The sequence below is a fragment of the Plectrocnemia conspersa genome, unplaced genomic scaffold, assembly GCF_051122295.1.
Source record: "Plectrocnemia conspersa isolate PC_06_02 unplaced genomic scaffold, ASM5112229v1 ptg000009l, whole genome shotgun sequence".
Classification (NCBI taxonomy): Eukaryota; Metazoa; Arthropoda; class Insecta; order Trichoptera; family Polycentropodidae; genus Plectrocnemia; species Plectrocnemia conspersa.
In genome coordinates, this window is record NW_028277173.1 from 21,818,146 (window position 1) to 21,840,265 (window position 22,120).

A 22,120-nucleotide genomic window follows, 5' to 3' on the forward strand; every position below is an offset into this window, starting at 1 on the left:
AGCGTGAGGAGGAAAATTGTGATGTTTTTTGGAGGCCCGGAACGAATTAATACCATTTCAATGGGAAAAATTGATTTGACATACGAGTAATTTGAGTTCCGTCACGAAACGAATTAAACTAGTAAATCAAGGCACCACTATACCCTAAGCTCTCTGATGCTGAGTATTAGATTTATTACACATCTGTCATTAATAAATGTGTTAGATTTCCGTAACTTTATATAAATTATTCCTCAAAAGTTCTTAGTTTAATATTATATACCAAATTAGTTTGTAAATAAACATTTCATCATGATATTCAGGAGCTATAGTGATTTGTAGAAAAGTATTACTTCTGTGACAAATGTTGATAAATTTTCATTAGATATTAATTTGACCTAATTAAAAACATGGTCTGCAAAATTGAACTATGAAGCGTGTTGATAATGACATGATTCACCACGTCTTTGTGAAGAATTATCAAACATGACTCACCCTCGCTCGCACTTTTGGGAATTTAACATAAAACCTAGTAGTTTTTGATAATTCTTATTATTAAAAATAAAACATAATTCATAGCGAATAGTATAAAAAATATATGTATCAGAAAAACATTTTGATTTTTTTATAGTTTTTATTTTTACAATTTGCACTTTTTCAGTTTACGTTGGCACAGCAATAAAAAAATAAACTATAATGTGTAGCCCTAAAAAGGGGCAAAATATATATACTATATTTGTATAAATCAATTTAAACTCTGTTTATAAAATTATGATACACTTTGAAATGATTTACTCGTTGATAAAAAATAATACTTTATTATACAATAGATCAAAATACACATACATATATAAGACACTTTATCTTCGAAAACAATCAACCGATTCACATATGTTGAAATGAACAAACGTTTTAGCTGTAGATTAGATACACTAACAATTATAATTATTTATTAGAATTTAACAATAGTATAAAATGAAACGCAATACAATGTTTAATACTCTGAAAACATTATATATATAGCCGCATAGTTGTACAAAAGCAAATATATGACATTTATAACATTGAAGTAGACTTAAGTTTGAAGCGAAAACACCATCCACAAAAATTGTTCGTAGTGAATGGTGATATATCCATCTTGGTTTGTGTCGTAGTGACGGAATGATTGTGTTAAAGCCTGTAAACAATTTATACAGGTATACTATCGTAAAATTTAGGCACAGTTGAGAATGGCGATGCTTTTCAAAACCGAAAATTTTCAAAAAAGCTTTCGTTCCCATCATACATTTTACAAGTTCAAACTGAAAACCATCCCCAAAAATTGTTCATAATGAATTGTGATGACTCCATCTTGGTCAGTATCGTATTGTCGGAAGGATGCTGTTAAGTTCTGGAATATTAAAAACACAAACACAAGGTTGGTTTAAGAGTAATTTTAATATGCGTCTTATTTAACACTACTTCGCATAATGTAGTATTAAATAAAACAAAAAAACTTCATAAACAAACAAAACATGCGATTAACAAACAGGGTGTTAATAAAATAAGGAATAGAAAATGGAATTCGTAGGTTATTCCATTATTCTGAAAAATATTGAAATGATTATATGTACTTATGTTTAAATAAAAATTATGTGTTTAGTAGAATAATATTGAATGGAAATAATGCTCTTTATTTTTGTTAAGCGAGTGATCTACAAATAGCATGGACTTTTCAATAATGCACAAAAATCTTTGTTGCTTCAAAAGTAACTATAGAATAGAAAATTTTTTGAAATAGTTTTACTGGTGAAACATGGGTTTATCATTATGACTCGACACAGGAGCGTAAGAAATATTTTTTTAAATATAATCTATAATAGTATCGATGATTATGAAAGTAAAATAATATTAAAATATACTTAAGTTCATTATGAACGAAATAAATCCAAATATTGTAGGGCAATGTTTTCGCTTCACGATAACCATAAACAATTACTGTTGTGATTTAATGCGAGTTCTACAACTACCTACCAATATTGCGATCGACTGAATGAATATATTACGTTATAATATTACACTGAATTTCGATAGGTAAAAAAATCAGGGAGGATAGTAGTTATTTAAAACATATTTAGTCCTTTCACCGCTGATAGCCATCAGGAAAATCGCCAGTATGCATTGGGCACCTAAGAGTTATTTTATATAATTTAAGGCTGGAAATCACTTCAATTTATTGAATTATAGTATTTAAAGAATTTATGGCATGAACAGGTGCCCACCGTATATTAGCAGTGTGAAATAGCGTGAAAAACTAGCAGCCGCGATGAAATGGTTAAGATGAATGCAAATTACATTTTTGAGAAATTATATTTAAACATAAAAACCTTCACCTACACAACAAATAAAAAGTAAGTATTGCATTAACAAAGGATCAAGGATTCACAATTCAAAATCAATACTTTAAGAAGATGGTTTGTGTAACGGTCAATAATTGTAATTTAAACCGTTCCCTTTACAAATTAAACTACGCATTCATGAAATGTCTCATTCATCTAAGTCAGTCTTCCAAGCCTTCCAAATTGTTTGAGTGTAAGCATCACTCAATAAATATGAATAATTTCCAGGAATTTTGAAAGGCTTGGAAGTTTCTGATCTAACTATTTAAAACGTGCATAGCATTTTAATTATACTCACGTGTAGAATAATGCAGCATTGTATGAAGTCGTCGAATAGTATAGTTCCTCTGCCGAAACGATCGAACTTTCTTACGAGCATTCCGACTATATTGTCGGAAAGCCTGTATCCGAATGCTATCAGGGCGTTCTTTAACTCTTCCTTGTCAATATTTCCCGAACTGTCACGATCGAAAGATCTGAAGCAATTTTGCCAATCGGTGACATATTTCCACAGTGCTCCGAAATCTTCGAAATTCACAGTGCCTCTATTTTGCTTATCGAACATACCTTTTAAAATCAATATACATTATAAATGGTAATAAATTCATACTAAAACACATACGATACATACCAATCATTAGACGTACAGTTTCCGGATTGAACGGATTCCATGTTCCGTTCGATAAGGCTACTTGTAATTCATCTGCGGAAATAAAACCACTTCTATCCTTGTCAACTCTGAAATATTACGTCAGATAGTATATCATATTTCAGTATGTCTTCAATGTGTTTATTATATGCAAACTTATAGATAGAAAGTCAACTCGTATAAGTATCGTCATTAAAAATAACACATTATTTACATAACTAATATTGGTATTTCAGATGAATTTCAAATCACTCGCGGATGAATCATGTTCGACCGTTTGTGGTCAGGAATCCCAAAAATGTGCGACCAAAATATGTCATTTACTCGAGGGCAAAGTTATAGAAACGTTACCTTTGAAAGATATCCCAAAGAAACTCTCTACCGGGCATTGGCGAAGAAAACGACATCTTGCTCGTGGGTGCGCCGCAATTGACGTGTGACTACTATCTTAGAGATGTTCCGTACAAAGTACAACTACAATTAGGTTACTATTAACTTATCGTTCTCTAAAAATAACAATATATAATAATAATTTTTAAAATTATAATAAAGTTTATCGTTTATTTGACCAACTTTGACTTATACATGATTATACATAAGGGACCAGATATCATAGGAGGACACTAAAAATAAAAAGATCTTTTCATTTTTTTTTATAAAATTCATCTCGGAAGAGGTAAATTGGTATTGGAAATGTCATGCTTGTAGATCATGTACATGAAAATTATCAATAAATTACAACAAATAATATCACTAACATTTCTAAGCTCCAATGACTTTTTTAGGCTTGCAATATATTTTGTAATGCATTTATCTAATATAAATTAAGGCACAGTAGTGTTTTGTAAGAAAACTTTTTGAGTGCTAAACATATACAGCTTTGGCAAGAAATGCACGATGCTTGAAAATGTAATAGGTATCAATGGCACTGGTGGATCCAAGGGGGATCCCCCCTAGAAAATTACATATTGTATAAATATACGAGCAAATTTTACGCTTAAAAATATGTACACATTAAAATTTCAAACGTTTCAACATAAATCACTGTTATTTTCGCACATTATATTATACCATTCTCAGAAAAAAGTTGGTAAACATACTTGATGCCGACAAGAACTGAGGATTTACGTACGAGGCAATGTCATTAACCGTTTTCCGATGTTATAAACTGAAAAACGCAAAACTTTTATTTAGTATGTACAAAATAATCTCTTTCTAAGAAATATTTGCTAATACGAAGTACGTGTCGAAGCAAAAGATTTTTATTCCTTTGGAATGAATTATGAATGGCACCAACCTGGCAATTTCATCGATCTACTACTGATCAATGAAACATTTTAATTAATTCTTATTTTTTGTTCTGTAGCATAAACTGATAAGTATGTGATAAAGTAGGATTTTTAAAAACATTTTAACAATAAAAGATTAAAAAACTAATGTGTATTTAACATGTTCGATATTACCCCGTTAAAAATAAAATGTTGAAAATAAATCTATATTTACTTTAAATTTAGTAATTTTACTACATTTTCTTTTTAAAATCCCAATTATTTAGTTTTAATAAATTATAAATATATAATCAGGTAATATCTTTTATTTATAAATGTTGCCAGTATTAATCTTTGACAGCTAGAAAACAGAAATCGTGTTCTTCGTTTTATTTATCACAAGATGGAGCTTTTGAGTGATATTGATTGGTAAAATCGTGTTTGTTATTAATATATTTAACGCATAAAACTAAAATATATAAAATGTCTAAAACATAAAAAGTGTGTTTCTATTGTAGAGAAACGTTACCTAGTTTAATTTTATGATATTATTTCAATTATTTGATACTAATAAGTAAGCTTTTTTAGGAGCTATCGAAAGCCGGATGCCAATAAGTTCATAGAAAACGACTATGACTTGGAAAATTGTGTGACATTTCAGTTGATCGAAGGAACATATAAGAATCCATCGCTGATCGAAGATGACTCTATCGAAGAAATGCCAATTTATGAGAATAAAAATCCACCGAAAGAGAAACTCAATTATGAAAAGAAAAAAAGAAGCAAAAAAAAGAAACTGAAAAACGTTGTAACGTTAAAAAAAGTCGAACAAGTTGTAAGTATAAAATGATACACGACACAAAAAAAATATATTTAATTATTTTGCTTTTTATTTAAAAAGGAAGGTACTTTCATGCCGGGCAATAAATATGTGCCGTTATATCCAGAAATTTCAACGTTAACAAAAGCGCAACACCAAATATGTATCAAAGTTATACAATCTATGAATAATTATGACGTCTTAAAGCCTAATAAGCCTACTGTTAAAAATTTCGAACTAGAAACTTATAATGTGAGTTTTTTACATTTTTTTTCTTCCATTTATAATATTTATTTGATTAATGATTTTTAATATGCTTATAGAATCTGATTCCTTTTATTAAAGAAGAGCAAGAGAAATTCTTAAAATTCGTTAAAAATGCATGGTTATCCAAGAGATGCATACGATACATAAGAACAAATCCTTGTTTAGACAAACTACTGCAGTGTAGAAAAATAAACACTTACAAAAAATATCCACAATATTATACTATGACCTGTATGTTGCCTCTTGTATATTCAAACTCTGATCTTCCGATAGAAATGCAATTTATTAAAAAATTAAATGATTCGGTCAATGAGGTAAATATATTAACACGTAATTTTGCGCGAAAAAACACACGTACATATTATTACTAAAACTACGCTACTGATAATTATAAAAATTGATGTGGACACTCACCAAATACAATATAAATGAGGATTTTTCGGTCGTAAATATTCAATTTATGCAAAACCTTTGTCGGCCTTTGCAAAATACCACAAACATGTGTGAATATCCTATAATTTGTCGTCATCGATTCTAAATGAAAATTCGTTATGGTGTAACATTTATATAAACCGATTTAGGATAATATACTAGGATATTCAAAAAGATTTTTTTTATAAAATCTGGAACCACTAATTATTTTTTAATTATTTAATTTGGTATGGAAAGAATTATAATAACGACATCTGCTAAAAGAATATTCTATCTAAAATATGATTAATCCATTTTGGTGATCTAAAATATTGAAAGATGTCAATATTTTAGAGTCTGTTAAAGATCGAATTTCATAAAAGCGTGCTAACACATGTCCGACTGTACGATCGAGTCCCCAAAAAGCATGTTAATTGGATTCCGGTGCTTTAAGTGTTAAGTTTGTGTTTTTTTTATTGTAGTACTATTAAATAACATTTGATTATATGTACATATAGGAAACACTGCCAAAAATATTTATACCTTCTCTTAAAAAGAAATTTATCCTATCAATGCAATATAATGCAAATATGATCAAAGCTGAAAATTCATTAATTAATGAAAAGACCAATTTAGGTAAGAATTTTTCCAATATACGTCAATGTTAATAATAAATATAATTTAAAAAAATACTTTTAGTTACTGAGGATACAAAATGTGAAACGTATGCCATTGAAAATCAAGTAAACGTTGTAATATCGTCGAGTGGTCTCAAAACCCTCGCCCGTAATCAGCAACCGTTTGATGAAGATTGGAGTTTACCTTTATTTGTGAAAAACTACAACACTACCGACCATAAAAGAAACAACATAGTGCATACAGTAGCATACATCGATAAAGCTTTGCCATGTCCGTTACCAAGTCACCATCAAAGTAGACTATGGTGCTACAAATACCTCTTAAAAACAACTTTCCTCAAATACTTACATGAATCGTAAAAAATATTTTTATATACGTATATAAACTTAAAATTATTCAATCTATACATATTTCCTGTTTATTTCAGGGACTGTAAGTCAAAAAACACATCCACGAATGATTTAGAATGTAACTGTAATGAAAATATGATTGAAAATGATATCACCGAAATGGAATGTTCCGAACCTGAAAATGTTAACATGTCCAGTGATTCCGAAGAAGAGAAGCTCATAATTAATGACAGTGTTGAAGAAACAGAGCATAGTATGTTTAATTTTGTCTATCTAATACTTAAAGAGTTGTATAATGTGTGTTGATAATTATTTAAGAAAGGGTTACAAGGGCAATGAAGCGGAAATCATTATCTCCTACTGTACATAAGAAAAGTGATGAAGCAGCGCCAATAAAAGATGAAAACAAAGTCTGCCCTTGTAAACAAAGCAAAAATGATCTAAAAACCAATCCGCATATATCTAATGGTAATAAATTATATATAACGTGTAACAGTACCCACGAAATGTTAAAAATTATTTTCATTAATTTTAGTTCCGAGTGTGAAAAGGACAACTTATAACTTATGGAAGCTAGGACAGTCTAAGGAAAAGGGTAAATTTTCAAAAGAAATCGAAAAAGATATCACTCTGTTGGTGAGATGTAGTCAAGATGGATATATGGTAATCATTATTTTCTTATAATTATTTAATTTGACACATAAAAAGCATTTTTTATATTTCAGATTGATAAAGGCAAAAAAGAACAAGTCGTTGCAATCGAACCCAAATTAGAATACCAATACGAATTCGGAGCCGAAGTGACGTCTTCGAACGAAGCTGCGAAACAATGGGCAATGTTGAAGTTCAGACCCGGATCCGATCTATTGAGAAGTAATAACTTGAAACAGAATCATATTGATGACATTGAATTTTATACGCTAAATCTAATGTTATATTTTAGCTAGAATACTTCCATGTAGTGGAGAGATTATCATGGTGGAAAAAATACCACTTCACGTAATTCAAAGCGAACTTTACAAAAGTTCGACCTGCAAACCTGAAAATATTCTCGGATGCTATTTTAATATATTCTCTAGAATATCAAAACTTCCACCGGGACAATATATGTTATGTCACAAAGCTAAACATCGTGCTTTTGTTGCGCTTTATAGTACTACAAATGAAAAGTATGTTCTTAATTATTTATTCCATATTTTATCATGATTTAATATCAAAATCAAATTTATTCAATTTGTTGTTGTCAGTATATAATAGCACCCCAATATGCTCAGTTAATTTTATTCTTTAAAAACTATTTCAAACAAAGAATTAATTGACAATTGATTATCGGTATAATGCAGATACCGAATCATTGTGCGTGTTTATATTCTTTTCCCATAACATTTGACAATGTAAAACCCACTCAAAAATTGGATTTTTGTGCTTCAAAAAATGCTTCTTTTGGATTCAGATTGTAATTTAGACATCATAAAACTATCACTGAATTATCACCGTTATTTGGTGGAGAGAAGTGGATTTTTGAGAAGCAAAACACTAGAATTGAATGACTCGAGTCACTCATCTTTTTTATATGGTTCTTAGAAGCGGTTTGCTGTTGCACATTATCGCCACAACTAAATATAAGAAATGTTGAAATCATCATCACTATCACTTTTATTTAAATTGTTTTTAATTTTAAATTGGGCTTCAGACAATAGTCGGCCTACGAAAATAGTATTTATTGATTATATTGATCTCCGCAACTATTTATTGAAATCATTATATTTTTAAGGTTTGAGAGTCCTAAGGGATGTGACTTCGTAGCCTCTTAGACGCTTGGTGGAATCTAGAAAGTTTTATTAATATTATATTACAATTGCGACAGACGATAAATGGCAAGATGTTTTCTCCGAGTGGTGATGAAGCTAGGGCAGGGATGATGTCCGTGGGAGGTCCTCAAAGATCTTGTTGGTGGCGTGGCAGTGACAGTATAGCGAAGGATGATCCCTCTCTGTTACGGTAGTGCTCGTATGGAGGAGTCCCTCTCGGGATGTGAGCGTTCATTACAGTATGTTGTCGATGAGCGTCTGCTGGTCTCTTCGAGTGTCTGCTTGTGACTGTCTTCTCCTCATCGGAGTCCAGGCTTTAATATCCAGGGCTAGGGCTGCAAAGCTTGCTGACCGATCATCCAGCTAATAGATGTACAGTGGTACCTCGGTTTTCGTCGATGTTTTCCGCGAAAATTTTGTCTTGGTTTTCGTCGGTTGCTTTGGATTTCGTCGGCGTACGCGACTCACGCGCTGCCTAGTGTTGCATTGTTTCTCGTTTCTTAGAACAGCTAAATAAATATACGCCTTTAGAAAGCGACATTTGCTTGATGGGCATTGCCCAAGGTCGTATACTGCAACGGGAATCTTGTGGATCCGTTGATTTATTATATCCGTGACCATTTCGCAACAGAGAAATATTCTTTCAATGATAGAGAATATTTACAGTAAGAACACTTGTGTTATTTTTTTCTGGTCGTAACGAGGGCTTGTGTGCTCCCAATCATATACGCTATTGTCTTGTTTCTTTGTTGATGGATGATTAATTTGGTCACAGTAAATTTACATGAGTTTTGAGAATAAGACCCTTTCAAACGCATCTGTGTGTGGTCGCCACGGTGTGATGATAATTTTCAAAATATCAGTAATCATTTGTCACCTAGATAAATCATCCATCTATTATTATTGTTCGATAATCACCTCATTAATCTGACATTATATTTTAGTGTTCAAGGGGGATTGAATTTAGAAGAATTCTATAAAAACGATGCATCTTTGCTCAATGAAACTGCACCTTGGTCTCCGATTGATCCTTCTATGGTGACACCCAACCACATACATCATAAAATAATGCCTTGCATGTTCAACTATGACAAGGGAAAATTACTGAAGGATTTTAGAAATAAAACAAAACGTAAGGGCATATATTTATAATTTAATATATTCAATACGATAATAACAATTATTTTATTTTATTTCAGCTTTTCCAATAAACAAAACTAAACTTAAGAAGATGAAGAAAGAAATTAAAATGAATAAAGGAACAACTTAAATTTCTGCATTAAATATAACATTTACTATAATTATGCAGCAACATCGAAGAACCTATCCAAAATTGTGGCCAGCTGTGATAAATTATATTTAATATATTTCTCTGGGTTTTTAGAAAATTGTACTCCTGAATATACTTCACAGAAATAATTATATTTCGGCAAAACTAATTCTTTATTGTCCCTCTTCAAAGATTCTCGTAACTCTAGATCGGGAATGGAATATCTCCTCTGAACTTTTACACACTCGTCCATGTCTTTATTAAAGCTCTGAAATATTAATTAAATCATATTAATATTTAAACAACTAATTTAATAAATGTTAAAAATTTACAGAAAATTTTTCTTTGATCGCCGCTCTATCCTTATCTTTCAATTTCTCTGAAACGTGATAGTCTTCATCGCGAATAGTTATATGTGACAAGATTTTGTTCCAACTGAATTTATAATATAAACATATTATTATTGTAGTTGTGATATACAAATAAAATTTGATAATAAAAACCTTTGCAAATAGCTTGTTTTGTGCTCATGAATCATCTCTCTATAATTTTGCTCGCAATTGGGTTCCGAAAGAGTTAAAACTTCGAGTAGTTGTGTTCTTTGAAGACCCTGAAATGTTTAAAACAATGAGATTGATGATAATAATAGGATAATTGAAAGGACAAACCATTAATAAATAATGATTGTTGTTGAGTCTGAACAAGGCACGAAGAGCAGAATCACTATATTGCTCGCTCTTACTACGTAAAGTGAGATTCAACTGCACTAAAACTTTACCTAAAACATATAAATTTAATTAAATATATTTTTACGAAATACATAAATTACAGATAAATACATAAAGACCACTTACGAACATAAATAGCTAATAAGGCTCTAGCTTTAGCGTCTTTGTTGTGTGCTATTTGAGTGTAACACGGTAATAATGCCAAAGAATTGACATACACTGTTTCTTGCGATAAAACGCCGCCTAAAACATAAAAAATGTGCTAGCGTTTTCTTTTAAAATTAATTACATAGTTGTAGTTCTTCATTATAAATATTTGATTTTACATGACCTATCATACTCTTAAATAAGATCTGCTGCGGAGTTAAGCAAGTCACATTATCAAAACTCACTTGAATTTATTTGATAAAAGAACTTACAATACCCTTTCGACTAATACTAGGATGGGTGATGAAACGTTGAGAATCCGCTTCCGCTCCATTTAATAGCAATTCGTATCCGTGTTAACTCATACATATTGAGACTGTTTTCTGATATCTATATTCATGGTCTTATAAAATATACTAAAGACTGTAATATACCTATAGTATCAGCGTAATCAAGCAATTGATCTAGAAACACTAGACAGTTTGTGGTCAATTCGTGCACCGTACCGTCAACTGGTAATACTCCACTATCAGATTTAACGCCTTCTATAAAATCTTCGAGAGCTTTAACACCCTAAAATAAATATATAATTAATAGATGTATTTCAATGATATATCTTATAAAGTGCTAACTGTAGTGTGTAAGGTGGTTAATATCGATGTAAACTTGGATTTGACGTTTATGTCGCAATGCTCGACAGTTCTCTCGAATTCCGGCTTCAACGCTAGCAACTGTTTGAGGATCGGGAACACGATCAAAACTGATCCAAAGTCGTGTCTTCCCATGCATTTTTTTGCACGTAATGCAATGTTCTATAAATGTATCATTATATAGTAACGATATATGTAATTATAAGTATTGTCTTACAAATTACCTCTCCGTCCTGCACTACCAAATCTAGTGCATCTCTTACGATAATCTCAAATACGACGTGTTGCTCGTTCAAAGGCACCAAACCGACCAATAGCATCTGTTCGGCTTTCATAAGACGATGTAAGCCCATTACGAGCTCTAAATACTGTTCCATATCTTGTTCAGCTCCACCACTCCAATCATCACCCTCTGTATTATAATTTAATACAATCGGTGTTTAATCCATCAAAACATCACAATTTTTTTATTGCTTTATTCAAATACCTCTGAAGTATTTAAAATAAGTAAATAAATTTTAGTAAAAAAATTGGGTTAAGTCCAACTGAAGCCAATTATTTGGCCTCCCGTTGGTAATGTGTAAGAATTAAAAATATTGACTATTTCTGGTTTTATAATGTTTTTTCGTTGAAACTGTCTTTTATTAAACATATGACTTAATATTGTAAGAAAACATACCTAAATGTGAAGCACTTCTTCGAGGTCCTAAAGTCAACCCAGTAGATTGTTCCAATGTCAGCGATGCCTTCAAAAACATCTTATTAGCACGTTTTTCTAAACTGCAATATTAAACTATATTTTAGGATATATTATAATATTTGGCATATTTTTATAAATTAATATTACGCTTTGTGTATTCTGCTAGATGTCTTTCGTGCCGTACTTTCAGTCCTGTGTATCAATTTCGTTCTCTAAAACATACATTAATAATATATAATCCATTTTAAGCAATATTATTAATAAATAATTACCGGCATCGGAGAATGTGTCATGAACGGCTTTTGCAGGCTTCCTCCGCTGCACGTTCGTTGGTGTTCTTTCAAGGCCAATAGCGATTTTTTAACAACAGAACTTCTGATCGAACCTAAAAGGCTGATGTAGGAATTCTTCGATGCATTATTCAACCACTGACAGATTGATCTCAAATCTTCCAAAGCGGCCATCGGCATACCAAGACTCGGCGGTGCACTGTCCACGCTAGAATCTATAAAATAAATATTTATAAACATGAAATAATAATATAAATATATTTAATAATATAAACACCTTCATCTGCAGCTATCAAATCAAGTAGAACAATTGGCGGTAATGGTTTACTATGTTTTACTAAAAGATCGTTCAATTCACTTTCCAATTTAGCAACGCCGGTATAATACAACGAATTCTATAAATTATAATTTTAATGATTAATAAATAAGTAAATAATTTAGATAACATACATATTTGATACATACAACATTTTCCAATTCGACACTCTGAGGATTATTCTTATTGAAATACAGCTGTGCCTCAGATAGTTTGTTCATCGCCTTAATAAAATGTGATTAATATATAAATTAAGGCAATTTATTATTAACTAAATATATATGTTTTATATATAGGCACACACCTGTAAAAAGTTATTGAGGCTGTCGCCAGGTCCAGCATTGACGACATCGCTTACTTCTTGAGCAACAAAATAAAAGCTTATAACATGATCCAGCGACTGTAAAGTTCTTTCCATATCTGTTAGATTAAATGATTCGTTGAATATAAATGCAATACTACACAAATTAAAAGGACTGATACATACTCTGCTGTTTCTTTTGAAGTTGTGCCGTATCATTGTATACAGGAAGTATCGTCTGCTCTAGTTTCGCAAGACGCTGTTCGAATGAATCCAAAATGCCCGTAATTGAGCTAGTGAGCTGTGAACTTTTATTCAATCGTTCTTTGAGCAAATTCAGATTACTCGTTTCCTAAAAATAATATTACAATATAAAATTATAACGTTTATATAAAGATAATTATGGGGCAAGCGAGTAAAATATAACCTTTTCTAACTTCATTTCTATGTTCGATTTGGCATCCATGTTGACATCGCCATACAAATGTCAAATGTAAATGTTGCCAGTGTAATGTAATGAACTGTCATTTAATATTATTTTTTTATTAAATACAATATATATATATATATATATATATATATATATATATATATATATATATATATATATATATATATATATATATATATATATATATTTATATATATTTATAATTCGTATTACAAATTACATTTAAATATGCTACAAGAAAACAAGTACATAATAATTTTACAAATAGTTAGTAATATCAGTGATTAATGAAAGGAACCCCTAACTTAACATTCCCTAAATTTAGTTTAAATGAATTAGGAAATTGTAATTAATTAAGAGCCTATAATTTTTAAAATAAAAAACATATTTATAACTTTCAAGATAAATATAATATAAAATAGTTATAACTTTCAAGATTTTTATATATACGCAGAACCTTAGTTTAATTAACAAAAGTGTATACACAGTTGAAAAATCAAGAAAAAAGAAAAAAATTAAGTTTATTTGGTGTAGTAATATTTTTGAGATTATAAAATTAATATACTTTGCAACGCATGTCATAACACCGGGAATGTAAATTATTACTATATTAATAGTTCATGACAAAAATGACGTCGAAAATGTGTATGTCTATGATTTTGTATATGTTTATGATGTATATAAACATAGATTTCATGATGTTAGAGCTTACCGTACAAGAATCCTTGTTGCTCCACACAAAATTCATATTTTCATCCATATTAGCTGCACAAATTTTTGTTAATTTCCGGTGTAGCTTATAAAATAAATACATATAATTTGTTATAAGACAATAAAAACTGTGCTATGGCCAAATTTTTTTATGAATGATCGACACGAAGTCGTTTTTAGGGCATATCTGAAGAGAAAGCTCATCTTTCGGCGAAGGAACACAGAAATACAGCCAAGATGCTGTGCGTGTTAGACTTTATATTTTTAAACTTGGCATTTACACTATTCCTAATCGGATTAGTGATGAACACAGTCGAAGATTATCTTCCATTATTCATAAAAAAAAACTTTCGCTACGGTAAATTCGGATACGTCGGCGAATCGAAAGGCATTCTGATACTCCCAGAACTTCCTAAATCATACTTCAGACACTTCTACTTGTCTTCCACGACTTTATTGACAATCACGTTGCCGTTCGTTGTAAATTTATATAGCAATAAATCAGCTGCACCGTCTTGGCTCGTATCATTCTTAGATCTATGGTGTGGATCTAATAGAATACCTACAAGTAAGCTTAGTTTAATTCATGCATTATAATTAATATAATATGCATTATATACATTTTATTACAGTATCGCCAGCAGCCACAGTTTTATCATTAACTTTAATAGCAATACAATGTTATAAAAGGCTCTATGAGACGTTCTTTTTGCAAGTGTTTGCAAAGACTGCCAAAATAAACATTTCCCATTACATCGTGGGAAATTTCCACTATTACGGATGCGTTATCGCTATATTAGGACATTCCGTCGGATTCACTTCATCACAAAGTAATTTATTTATAAGTGTAATCGAATGTGTTATGTTACAAAACAAAAAAATAATTAATGTGACATAAATTATGATAAACCAACAAAACTAAAACAAGTATGTATAAAAGAATTTATTGTACAGATTACAAATTAAGAAAGAAAGACAGAATACAATTCTGGAAAAATAATGAATTCAATTTTGTACAACAAAGCATTAATCTGCAAGAGTTCTTACAAGACTACTCTGAGAAATCCCTAATTATTTTGGATGAAACATACCATTCTCATACAGCAAAATAGTGTAATATTTTATTTCTAAATTTAGTTTCGATCAATTTTTTAGTTGACATTAAAACTTATTTTATAATTGTAACACAGAACCTTCATCAACTGACATCTTTGTTTATGCTAAAATATATATTTTAGATTATTATTATAAACTGTTTTTAATTATTTTCAGGCTATGAAAACGAACACTTAATTGATATGTCTACATTGTTGATGGCGATGCCGGCTATATCTTTATTTTTCTTCGCCTGGATTAATCAATTCAGAAGCAATAAAATATTAGCTAATTTGAGGAAAGATGATTCTAAGAAAGTCGTGTCTCAAAAGTATTTCTTGCCTAAAGGCGGCTGGTTTGAATACATATCGTCTCCGCATTTGTTGTGTGAAATCTTGATATACATCTCATTGACACTTTTACTGGCCAAAAATACATCTTGGTTGTGTGTTTTAGCTTGGGTAATAAGCAATCAGGTATAATATTATTTTTAATATTTTTTTATTTTAAGATAAACATATTATATTAGTTTTGTTACTATTTCAGACTGAAACTGCAATTCTTTCGCATCAATGGTATAGAAAGACATTCCCAAAATTGCCAAAGCAAAGAAAAGCATTAATTCCACAAGTTCTGTGATACATTTTTTTATTGAGTAACTATCTTATATAATTTTATAAATAGTGCAATATACTTTCCAGGCTATTAATAATAAAATACAAGTAATTTTTAATTTTATTTATTTAGTAACTATTTAAACCCGAGAAATAAGAAATTCTGAAACACGCTAATTATTACAATAAAATTTTGTTCACACCGTTTATCTCTTACACACAACTCTTTGGTAACTCAACAACGCTTATTTGAAAAGGAAACTGAAAAAATTGTATGATATTAATTTATATCCAGAATTTAAGAACTTTATTAATTCAATAATTACCTGTAAGGATACCCTTGAGCTTTTGTTCTAAACACTGAAAGAAGAAGCGAGAAGAAGACGCACACCAGCGCCAAACCGATCACGGCTAGAAGTCGCCTCTTGCTTTCGACTATTGGAGTTCCGGTCGAATCTTTAGTCGATGCAGTAGTTCCTTGAACCTTAAAACCTCCACCGGATTCGGCTAACATTACCATTCCGAATACGATAGCAGCATCTTTGATTAATATAATTAAGGGTAATATTGCATATCATTGTTACACTTCATAATTGAATACACGGAAAGCAGATTTAGATTTCTTCCGCTCTTTCAAATGAAAGCGTTCCTCGAAAACTCCTAGAATATGTTGAACCAGCGAATGAAAAACGTTAATGATTATCGAAAATGTAATAGTTTAGATGTTTCAACACTTTTCTGTATTTTTTCATTTCCCATATTTTTTTATAAAATAATTATCGTTAATAATTTGGAGAAAAAAAATAAGCAAAAGAATTAGGTAATGTGAAATTATTTGCATTAAAACTTTTTTTAACGAAAAAATATTATAAGATCTGAGGTAATGGCAATTGATAATGTCATATTTAATGTTTCAAAGGATACTTAAACTCATTATTATATAAGTCTCCAAGATGAATTGTCCTTGAGATGATCCATGAATGTATGAAACTCCTCCGTTCGGACCCCTGTGTACGAATGGAGGTCCTCGTATTTGATTCCACATTTGCCCGGAGACCATAACGAAGCAAAAGAAAACGGCACTGATGGCCCACATTTGCTTATTGTACAAGAAATCCAAGTTGTTTCTGCGTAAATAAAGGAATCCGGCACACAACAGCACCAGCAAGACGACGGCTACAGTTCCGGAATAATTTGGAGGTCTGAAAATACGAACCTAAAAAAAAGATACAATATTACAATAAAATCTGATAGATTTGCAGTTTACAGCAAATATTTACTTGAATATCAGTGCGCTCCTGGATCCATTTAGCAATAGCCTCGGCCGATATTCCCACTCTTTGGAAATCGATAGTGTCGGCTGGTTTAGGCTTTCCTTTCGGTGGGAAGTGCATAATGACCGGAGCGGTATTTAACCTTAACTATAATATTGATACAATTAGTAAATATTACAGCATTGTTAAATATTGCATTTGATTTACTTACACTTTGGAAGACATCTGAACCTTCGTCAAAATCGACCATAGCGAAAAAGAGTTGATTGGAGAAGGTCTGAGAGTAGCGGAACGAATTTGCAACGATAGTGAACTCGTCGTGCACATTTCTGCATATAGCGCACTGTCGATTCGGCGCCATGGCCGTGAAAATAACAGCGACTGAATAGTTTCGCGGGACGGACTTCACATAATCACGAAATTTGTTTCCATTTAACCTAATAATTGTTTTTTTACTCGATAGTTCATTGAGCTGTTGTACTTTTAGCTCGAGGCTCGATGGCTGAAAGGAAGAAAAAATATTGTTTATATTAAAAATGAAAAATTTTCACATATGATTTCACATTATTTTAATTTCCTAATAAGTATCACATACTATTTAGCGGTGAGTATTAGATAGGTGAAGATTTATTGAATTTGCTTATTTGCTTATATTACTGAATGGACACTATCGCCTTCATTCTACGTATATCAGTTATTAGTTATTTTTTGTATGTTAACGTATGCTAACAAGGCATAGAGCAAAAATACAATTATTCTTTGAACAATTGTCATTGTGGAAGACAATATTCCATTTGGTATTCAACTTCTGTGTAAAAAGTGCGCTTTAAAGTACCACGACTTTCACATCATATCCAGACTAATAAAATAGCTCATGATCATTGAATAAAAAAAATTAATCTTTCAAATGTCGAGCATAAAAAAAACACACAAACCAGTATATCCGTCAGTTACACAAAAAAAATATAATGCGGACATATCCGCCATTTTTTCTGTGCATTGACATTGATCTTTATAAATATATACGTCATAAACTAAGTTGACCAGATATCCTTGAACAAAAATTTCCAGTGACGTTTTCTTTGAGCTCTCGTAGTATTTCTCATCAAAACATCTCGACGTATTTCTCATCAAAACAAAATTTTTAAAATGACGTTTTTTAGCTCTTGCAGCAAAAAAAAAATCCGAGATGAACTTTAAACAAAAATTTCCATGTTGATATTTTTTTGGACCCTACTACAGCAATGTCGTTCTTTGTCCTCCTCGAACAAAAATTTCCGAGATGGCCTTTATATTTATATCTTCCTTTGATATTATCAAAATCTGGTCACCTTACATAAGCATATTAAGGTTTTAAGTAAGACTTGATATATTATATTATACATACATTAGCAAAGTGAATTTTAACACAATATTTTTATATTACTTTTGATAATCGATATGAAATTGTACAAATTTGGCCGATTGTATGTGGCAGATAATATTTTATATTGCACTAATGCAAATAAAAATCGATAAAAGAAACGTGAAATAAATTAATGATATTTGGGGGGTATTTACCGATTTGGTCCTTTGTTGTGCAGCAACGTAAACGAAAATCGCAGCTAAAGCCGCTAAAATAAGAGAAAGACGCATTTTGCACGACAATAGTTGACGTGCAATATAAACGTCAACCGAGCCGGCACTTCGTGCTTAAGATCGTAACAACAGGATTTGCGGCCATGTTAAATTACGTCCACGTCAATACTACTCGACCGCAAAATGATATAATATAATTTTCTGACAAATTTTATAAATTTATAATTAATAAATACGTGCGTTTTAAATTAATATTTATACAAAATAAAATCTGGCATTTTTCATATAAATAAAAACAAAAATTTACCATAAATTATGCTAACGGAAAAACCTAGAAGTGTCGGAAAAATCATCAAGAAATGGTCAATAATCACTTTTATTTTGTACATTATTGCTATTTATATAATATATTCAAAGTGAAAAAAAAATGTACAGTTTGTGAAAGCGCATCCAAATTTACTTTTCTTGATTCGTATTTCTTCATAATAATCGAATCGCTATGATAAATTTGTCAAATATTTATTGATATTATTGCGCAAAAAAAAAAAAAAAAGGAATGGAGGACTTTGATATATCAAAGTCCTCCATTCCTTTTTAAATAATATCCGCCAAATTGAAACATGTTAAAAAATCTGTTTAAACACGACTTTCGCATGATTTTAGTTTTCGTTTCAACTCGTATTGACTGTAATTGCAAACAAGACGAAATTCTTTTTTGCGTGTATTTGTTAAGATCATTCAACATGTTAAAAATACCTGCCAAATAGGCTAGCTTAGCTATCCAGTTTTTCGAATAGTTCTGACATTTGTTGATTGTTTTGTATTAGAAATACAATGACCTCATTCTTCAGCTGAAATACTCACTTCATTGGCATTTAGCTTCACTGGCGTACATCCGGCATGAAGGCCAAATATTTAACTTCTCCTTTTGAAGAAAAGTAGACGTTATTCCTATTCATATGTGAACGCTTACGCAGCGATATAACGAAACACAGTGTACAACTCCGCGGAGCGATAGACAAGTGGTGTAAGTATCTGACTATAAATCTAAAATACTTGATTTTCGAATCCCACATGGACCTTGGTGTTTTTTAATTTCTATCGTATCTGGAAGTTACTGATTATTATATAATTATAATTCCGACCGATCATCACAGATTAGGTTTACCTAGATGTTTCTAATCTCACGGATAAATGTGAAGATGGTTAATTAAAATCGAGCCAGGGCGTACATATGTATGTACGATATTAAAAGGCTTACCGTTGGTCCAGGTTTTATCGGGTTTGTCCTGGTTTCATAGTTTCATACCATTAGTCCTGGTTTTACAGTTTCACAGCTGTCCCGGGTTAAAGTATCATAAATATCAAACAAGTAATGGTTTGTTTGACAAATTTAAAACGAGGTATTCTTTACATAATATTAAATTCACTAGAAAATTGGCTGATGCGGATAAAGATGCTGCAAAAGAATTTATTTTCTCGTTGTCAAAAATTATAGTAGATGAGATAAATATTCAATGTAGACGAGACAGATTTAATTTGAAAAAAGTGCCTAATCGTACATTTATATCGAAGGAAGAATCAGTTGCCTTGGATATAACCCTTCTAAACACCGATTAACATTGTTTTTTTTGTGAAAACTTAGCTGGTGATTTAAAATTGAAGCCAATGTTAGTTTATCGAGCAGAAACTCTCAGAACATTGAAAGCAGGGCCGGCCCGAGGGTCAGGCAGTACAGACAATCACATGGGGCGCTAGATTTTGTGGGGCGCCGTGATACCAAATAAATGCCCAATATTCACTTAAAATTATCAAACAATATTGTCAAGGAATATAATCTGATATTAGTTTTTATAAACTACTGTGTACTCTTTGAATTATTTCACACGTAAAAATCACAACAAAAAATAAATTCTTAAATACCCACAATCGCAAAAAAGAGCATGTTGTCAAATATAATATATTATTTATTTAATTTGAATTATATTTTTGCGCTCATCAAGTATTAATAGGGGGGGGGGTGCGCAAATTTAGCTTTTGCCTGGGGCGCCAAATAACCTAGGGCCGGCCCTGATCGAAAGGGAAAGGGATAAAGAATAGCTTCAAGTCATCGGAAATCAAATAAAAAAAGCTAGGGATACTCCGTTAATATTAAAAGATTGATTCACTTTTCATTGATAAATAAATATTTTTTTATATCCCTCTACTTTCGAACATTCAATCAATTAGTATTTCTTAACCATATTAGTGATTGGCAACCCCTTGATTCTTAAAATTAATATCTTCTTTTATTTAGGAAATTACATTTACTACTAAAAAAAATATTTATTGAAAAAAACATACATAAATTTACAAATATGTACATAAAAACAATGTCACATTATTTAGTGACCTTTAATTTAAATTTCACAAGTTTTAAAATTGTATGTTATAAATCCAAAAGTTGAACCTATCGTTACCACCACACTCTAGATTAATAAAAACTGATCGACATAGTGTAATACAAAACATGTCATTTTAATGTGAAATTCAACTCTCAAACAAGGTGGAAATTTAGAAAACTGTTATTTTTCCAAACATTCTGAAGTCAATTTGATTGAATAGAAAACAATGAAATATTTTTGAACAAACATTTATTACAAACAAATCCAGAGTGAGATTCATTTACAAGCATAAAATACACTGATATTGTAGTACACGTTTTTTTATTATAAAAAGGATTTGGTGCTACTTTTTTTGGGAGAATGGAACACATAGAACGTTGTATACATATTTAATCAATACTATAAACTAATAAGTTGTATCAAATATTATAAAAAACGCCTTATGATTATTAAGTCTTTGATAAAACCATAAATATGGTTGGCAAAGTTGTACATGTTTCATTTTAAATATGCGCATATTGGCTGTTTTCTTTTTGTATATTATTACATATTAAAAAGCTATTGTGTATGTATATATATATAAATATATAAATTACAATATAATTAATGTATTTATATAAAAATGTAAAAAATGAATTAATCATTACAATTACAATTAAAATATCTATTATATTTATAGATTATCATTAAATAATTTATCTTTGGCTGTTCATTAGAAACAATAAGCGGCAGTAAAACTTTTAAGTAACCCTCGGTCAAATTTATACATTCAAACATCACCGACATATATTATATAATAAATACAAAAACTAAAACACTAACTAATATCGTAATATTATATCATCACATTCGTTACGGGATAAATGTATATAATATTTTTGAAATACAAAAGTATTTATTAAAAAATTCAAGAAATCTAAGAGAGAAATTTATGGTCCGTAATCTTTTGCACTTTTTTTTCATAAATACCATAACTAAATACATAATTGCAATATTCTAAATACATAAGTATTAAAAAATATATCAAAAAACGAAAATC

At 30.5% G+C, this 22,120-nt stretch overlaps 5 protein-coding genes across 7 annotated transcripts; 2 read left to right on the forward strand and 3 right to left on the reverse strand.

Moving 5' to 3' along the window:
- Positions 1 to 781: 781 nt before the first annotated feature.
- Alg-2 (Apoptosis-linked gene-2) lies at positions 782 to 3,451 on the reverse strand. Of its 2 annotated transcripts, none has more exons than XM_088191507.1 (4): positions 3,358 to 3,451; positions 2,989 to 3,095; positions 2,656 to 2,924; positions 782 to 1,156 (listed from the first exon to the last, which is right to left on the reverse strand). In XM_088191507.1, the coding sequence occupies exons 1-4, from the start codon at positions 3,411 to 3,413 to the stop codon at positions 1,055 to 1,057; spliced, it is 534 nt and encodes a 177-aa protein (XP_088047633.1). In that variant the 5' UTR covers positions 3,414 to 3,451; the 3' UTR covers positions 782 to 1,054. The 2 variants fall into 2 exon arrangements, with proteins under 2 accessions (XP_088047633.1, XP_088047632.1); XM_088191506.1 differs by having other exon boundaries at positions 782 to 1,369.
- A 1,172-nt stretch (positions 3,452 to 4,623) lies between these two features.
- LOC148232229 (uncharacterized) lies at positions 4,624 to 10,356 on the forward strand. Its single transcript, XM_088191767.1, has 13 exons — positions 4,624 to 4,703; positions 4,863 to 5,109; positions 5,176 to 5,346; positions 5,418 to 5,675; positions 6,291 to 6,408; positions 6,472 to 6,766; positions 6,839 to 7,014; positions 7,080 to 7,229; positions 7,297 to 7,424; positions 7,487 to 7,634; positions 7,705 to 7,930; positions 9,517 to 9,704; positions 9,772 to 10,356. Exons 1-13 carry the CDS (start codon positions 4,678 to 4,680, stop codon positions 9,840 to 9,842), a joined length of 2,202 nt encoding a protein of 733 aa, XP_088047893.1. The 5' UTR covers positions 4,624 to 4,677; the 3' UTR covers positions 9,843 to 10,356.
- Positions 9,706 to 13,469, reverse strand: Exo70 (exocyst complex component 7). Its single transcript, XM_088191768.1, has 16 exons — positions 13,402 to 13,469; positions 13,161 to 13,326; positions 12,978 to 13,093; positions 12,823 to 12,897; positions 12,635 to 12,752; positions 12,340 to 12,572; positions 12,215 to 12,279; positions 12,047 to 12,147; positions 11,592 to 11,779; positions 11,350 to 11,529; positions 11,152 to 11,290; positions 10,697 to 10,813; positions 10,511 to 10,620; positions 10,346 to 10,452; positions 10,175 to 10,277; positions 9,706 to 10,110 (listed from the first exon to the last, which is right to left on the reverse strand). The coding sequence occupies exons 1-16, from the start codon at positions 13,438 to 13,440 to the stop codon at positions 9,874 to 9,876; spliced, it is 2,094 nt and encodes a 697-aa protein (XP_088047894.1). The 5' UTR covers positions 13,441 to 13,469; the 3' UTR covers positions 9,706 to 9,873.
- Positions 13,470 to 14,299: 830 nt separating this feature from the next.
- On the forward strand, positions 14,300 to 15,964 carry LOC148232231 (polyprenal reductase). Its single transcript, XM_088193786.1, has 4 exons — positions 14,300 to 14,704; positions 14,769 to 14,966; positions 15,409 to 15,707; positions 15,778 to 15,964. Exons 1-4 carry the CDS (start codon positions 14,374 to 14,376, stop codon positions 15,868 to 15,870), a joined length of 921 nt encoding a protein of 306 aa, XP_088049912.1. The 5' UTR covers positions 14,300 to 14,373; the 3' UTR covers positions 15,871 to 15,964.
- Ostgamma (oligosaccharide transferase gamma subunit) lies at positions 15,958 to 18,821 on the reverse strand. Of its 2 annotated transcripts, XM_088193783.1 has the most exons (6): positions 18,680 to 18,821; positions 17,331 to 17,621; positions 17,126 to 17,266; positions 16,770 to 17,061; positions 16,172 to 16,385; positions 15,958 to 16,106 (listed from the first exon to the last, which is right to left on the reverse strand). In XM_088193783.1, the coding sequence occupies exons 1-6, from the start codon at positions 18,752 to 18,754 to the stop codon at positions 16,091 to 16,093; spliced, it is 1,029 nt and encodes a 342-aa protein (XP_088049909.1). In that variant the 5' UTR covers positions 18,755 to 18,821; the 3' UTR covers positions 15,958 to 16,090. The 2 variants fall into 2 exon arrangements, with proteins under 2 accessions (XP_088049909.1, XP_088049911.1); XM_088193785.1 differs by lacking the exon at positions 15,958 to 16,106 and having other exon boundaries at positions 16,116 to 16,385.
- Positions 18,822 to 22,120: the final 3,299 nt, after the last annotated feature.

Bases quoted from the DNA above. Each gene is read 5' to 3' on its own strand.
- Alg-2 (XM_088191507.1), bottom strand. From the start codon at position 3,413: ATGTCGTTTTCTTCGCCAATGCCCGGTAGAGAGTTTCTTTGGGATATC. The intron at 2,925-2,988 runs GTATGTATCGTA...TGATTTTAAAAG, and splicing joins AACTGTACGTCTAATGATTG to GTATGTTCGATAAGCAAAAT. The intron at 1,157-2,655 runs GTGAGTATAATT...AATTGTTTACAG, and splicing joins AATGCTGCATTATTCTACAC to GCTTTAACACAATCATTCCG.
- LOC148232229 (XM_088191767.1), top strand. From the start codon at position 4,678: ATGGAGCTTTTGAGTGATATTGATTG. The intron at 5,676-6,290 runs GTAAATATATTA...ATGTACATATAG, and splicing joins TAAATGATTCGGTCAATGAG to GAAACACTGCCAAAAATATT. The intron at 6,767-6,838 runs GTAAAAAATATT...TGTTTATTTCAG, and splicing joins CTCAAATACTTACATGAATC to GGACTGTAAGTCAAAAAACA.
- Exo70 (XM_088191768.1), bottom strand. From the start codon at position 13,440: ATGGATGCCAAATCGAACATAGAAATGAAGTTAGAAAAG. The intron at 12,753-12,822 runs GTATGTATCAAA...TATAATTTATAG, and splicing joins GTGTCGAATTGGAAAATGTT to AATTCGTTGTATTATACCGG. The intron at 11,291-11,349 runs GTTAGCACTTTA...TATTTATTTTAG, and splicing joins TAACCACCTTACACACTACA to GGTGTTAAAGCTCTCGAAGA.
- LOC148232231 (XM_088193786.1), top strand. From the start codon at position 14,374: ATGCTGTGCGTGTTAGACTTTATATTTTTAAACTTGGCATTTACACTA. The intron at 14,705-14,768 runs GTAAGCTTAGTT...ATTTTATTACAG, and splicing joins ATCTAATAGAATACCTACAA to TATCGCCAGCAGCCACAGTT. The intron at 15,708-15,777 runs GTATAATATTAT...TTACTATTTCAG, and splicing joins CTTGGGTAATAAGCAATCAG to ACTGAAACTGCAATTCTTTC.
- Ostgamma (XM_088193783.1), bottom strand. From the start codon at position 18,754: ATGCGTCTTTCTCTTATTTTAGCGGCTTTAGCTGCGATTTTCGTTTAC. The intron at 17,062-17,125 runs GTAAATATTTGC...TCTTTTTTTTAG, and splicing joins AGGAGCGCACTGATATTCAA to GTTCGTATTTTCAGACCTCC. The intron at 16,386-16,769 runs GTATCCTTTGAA...TATTAATCAAAG, and splicing joins TTATATAATAATGAGTTTAA to ATGCTGCTATCGTATTCGGA.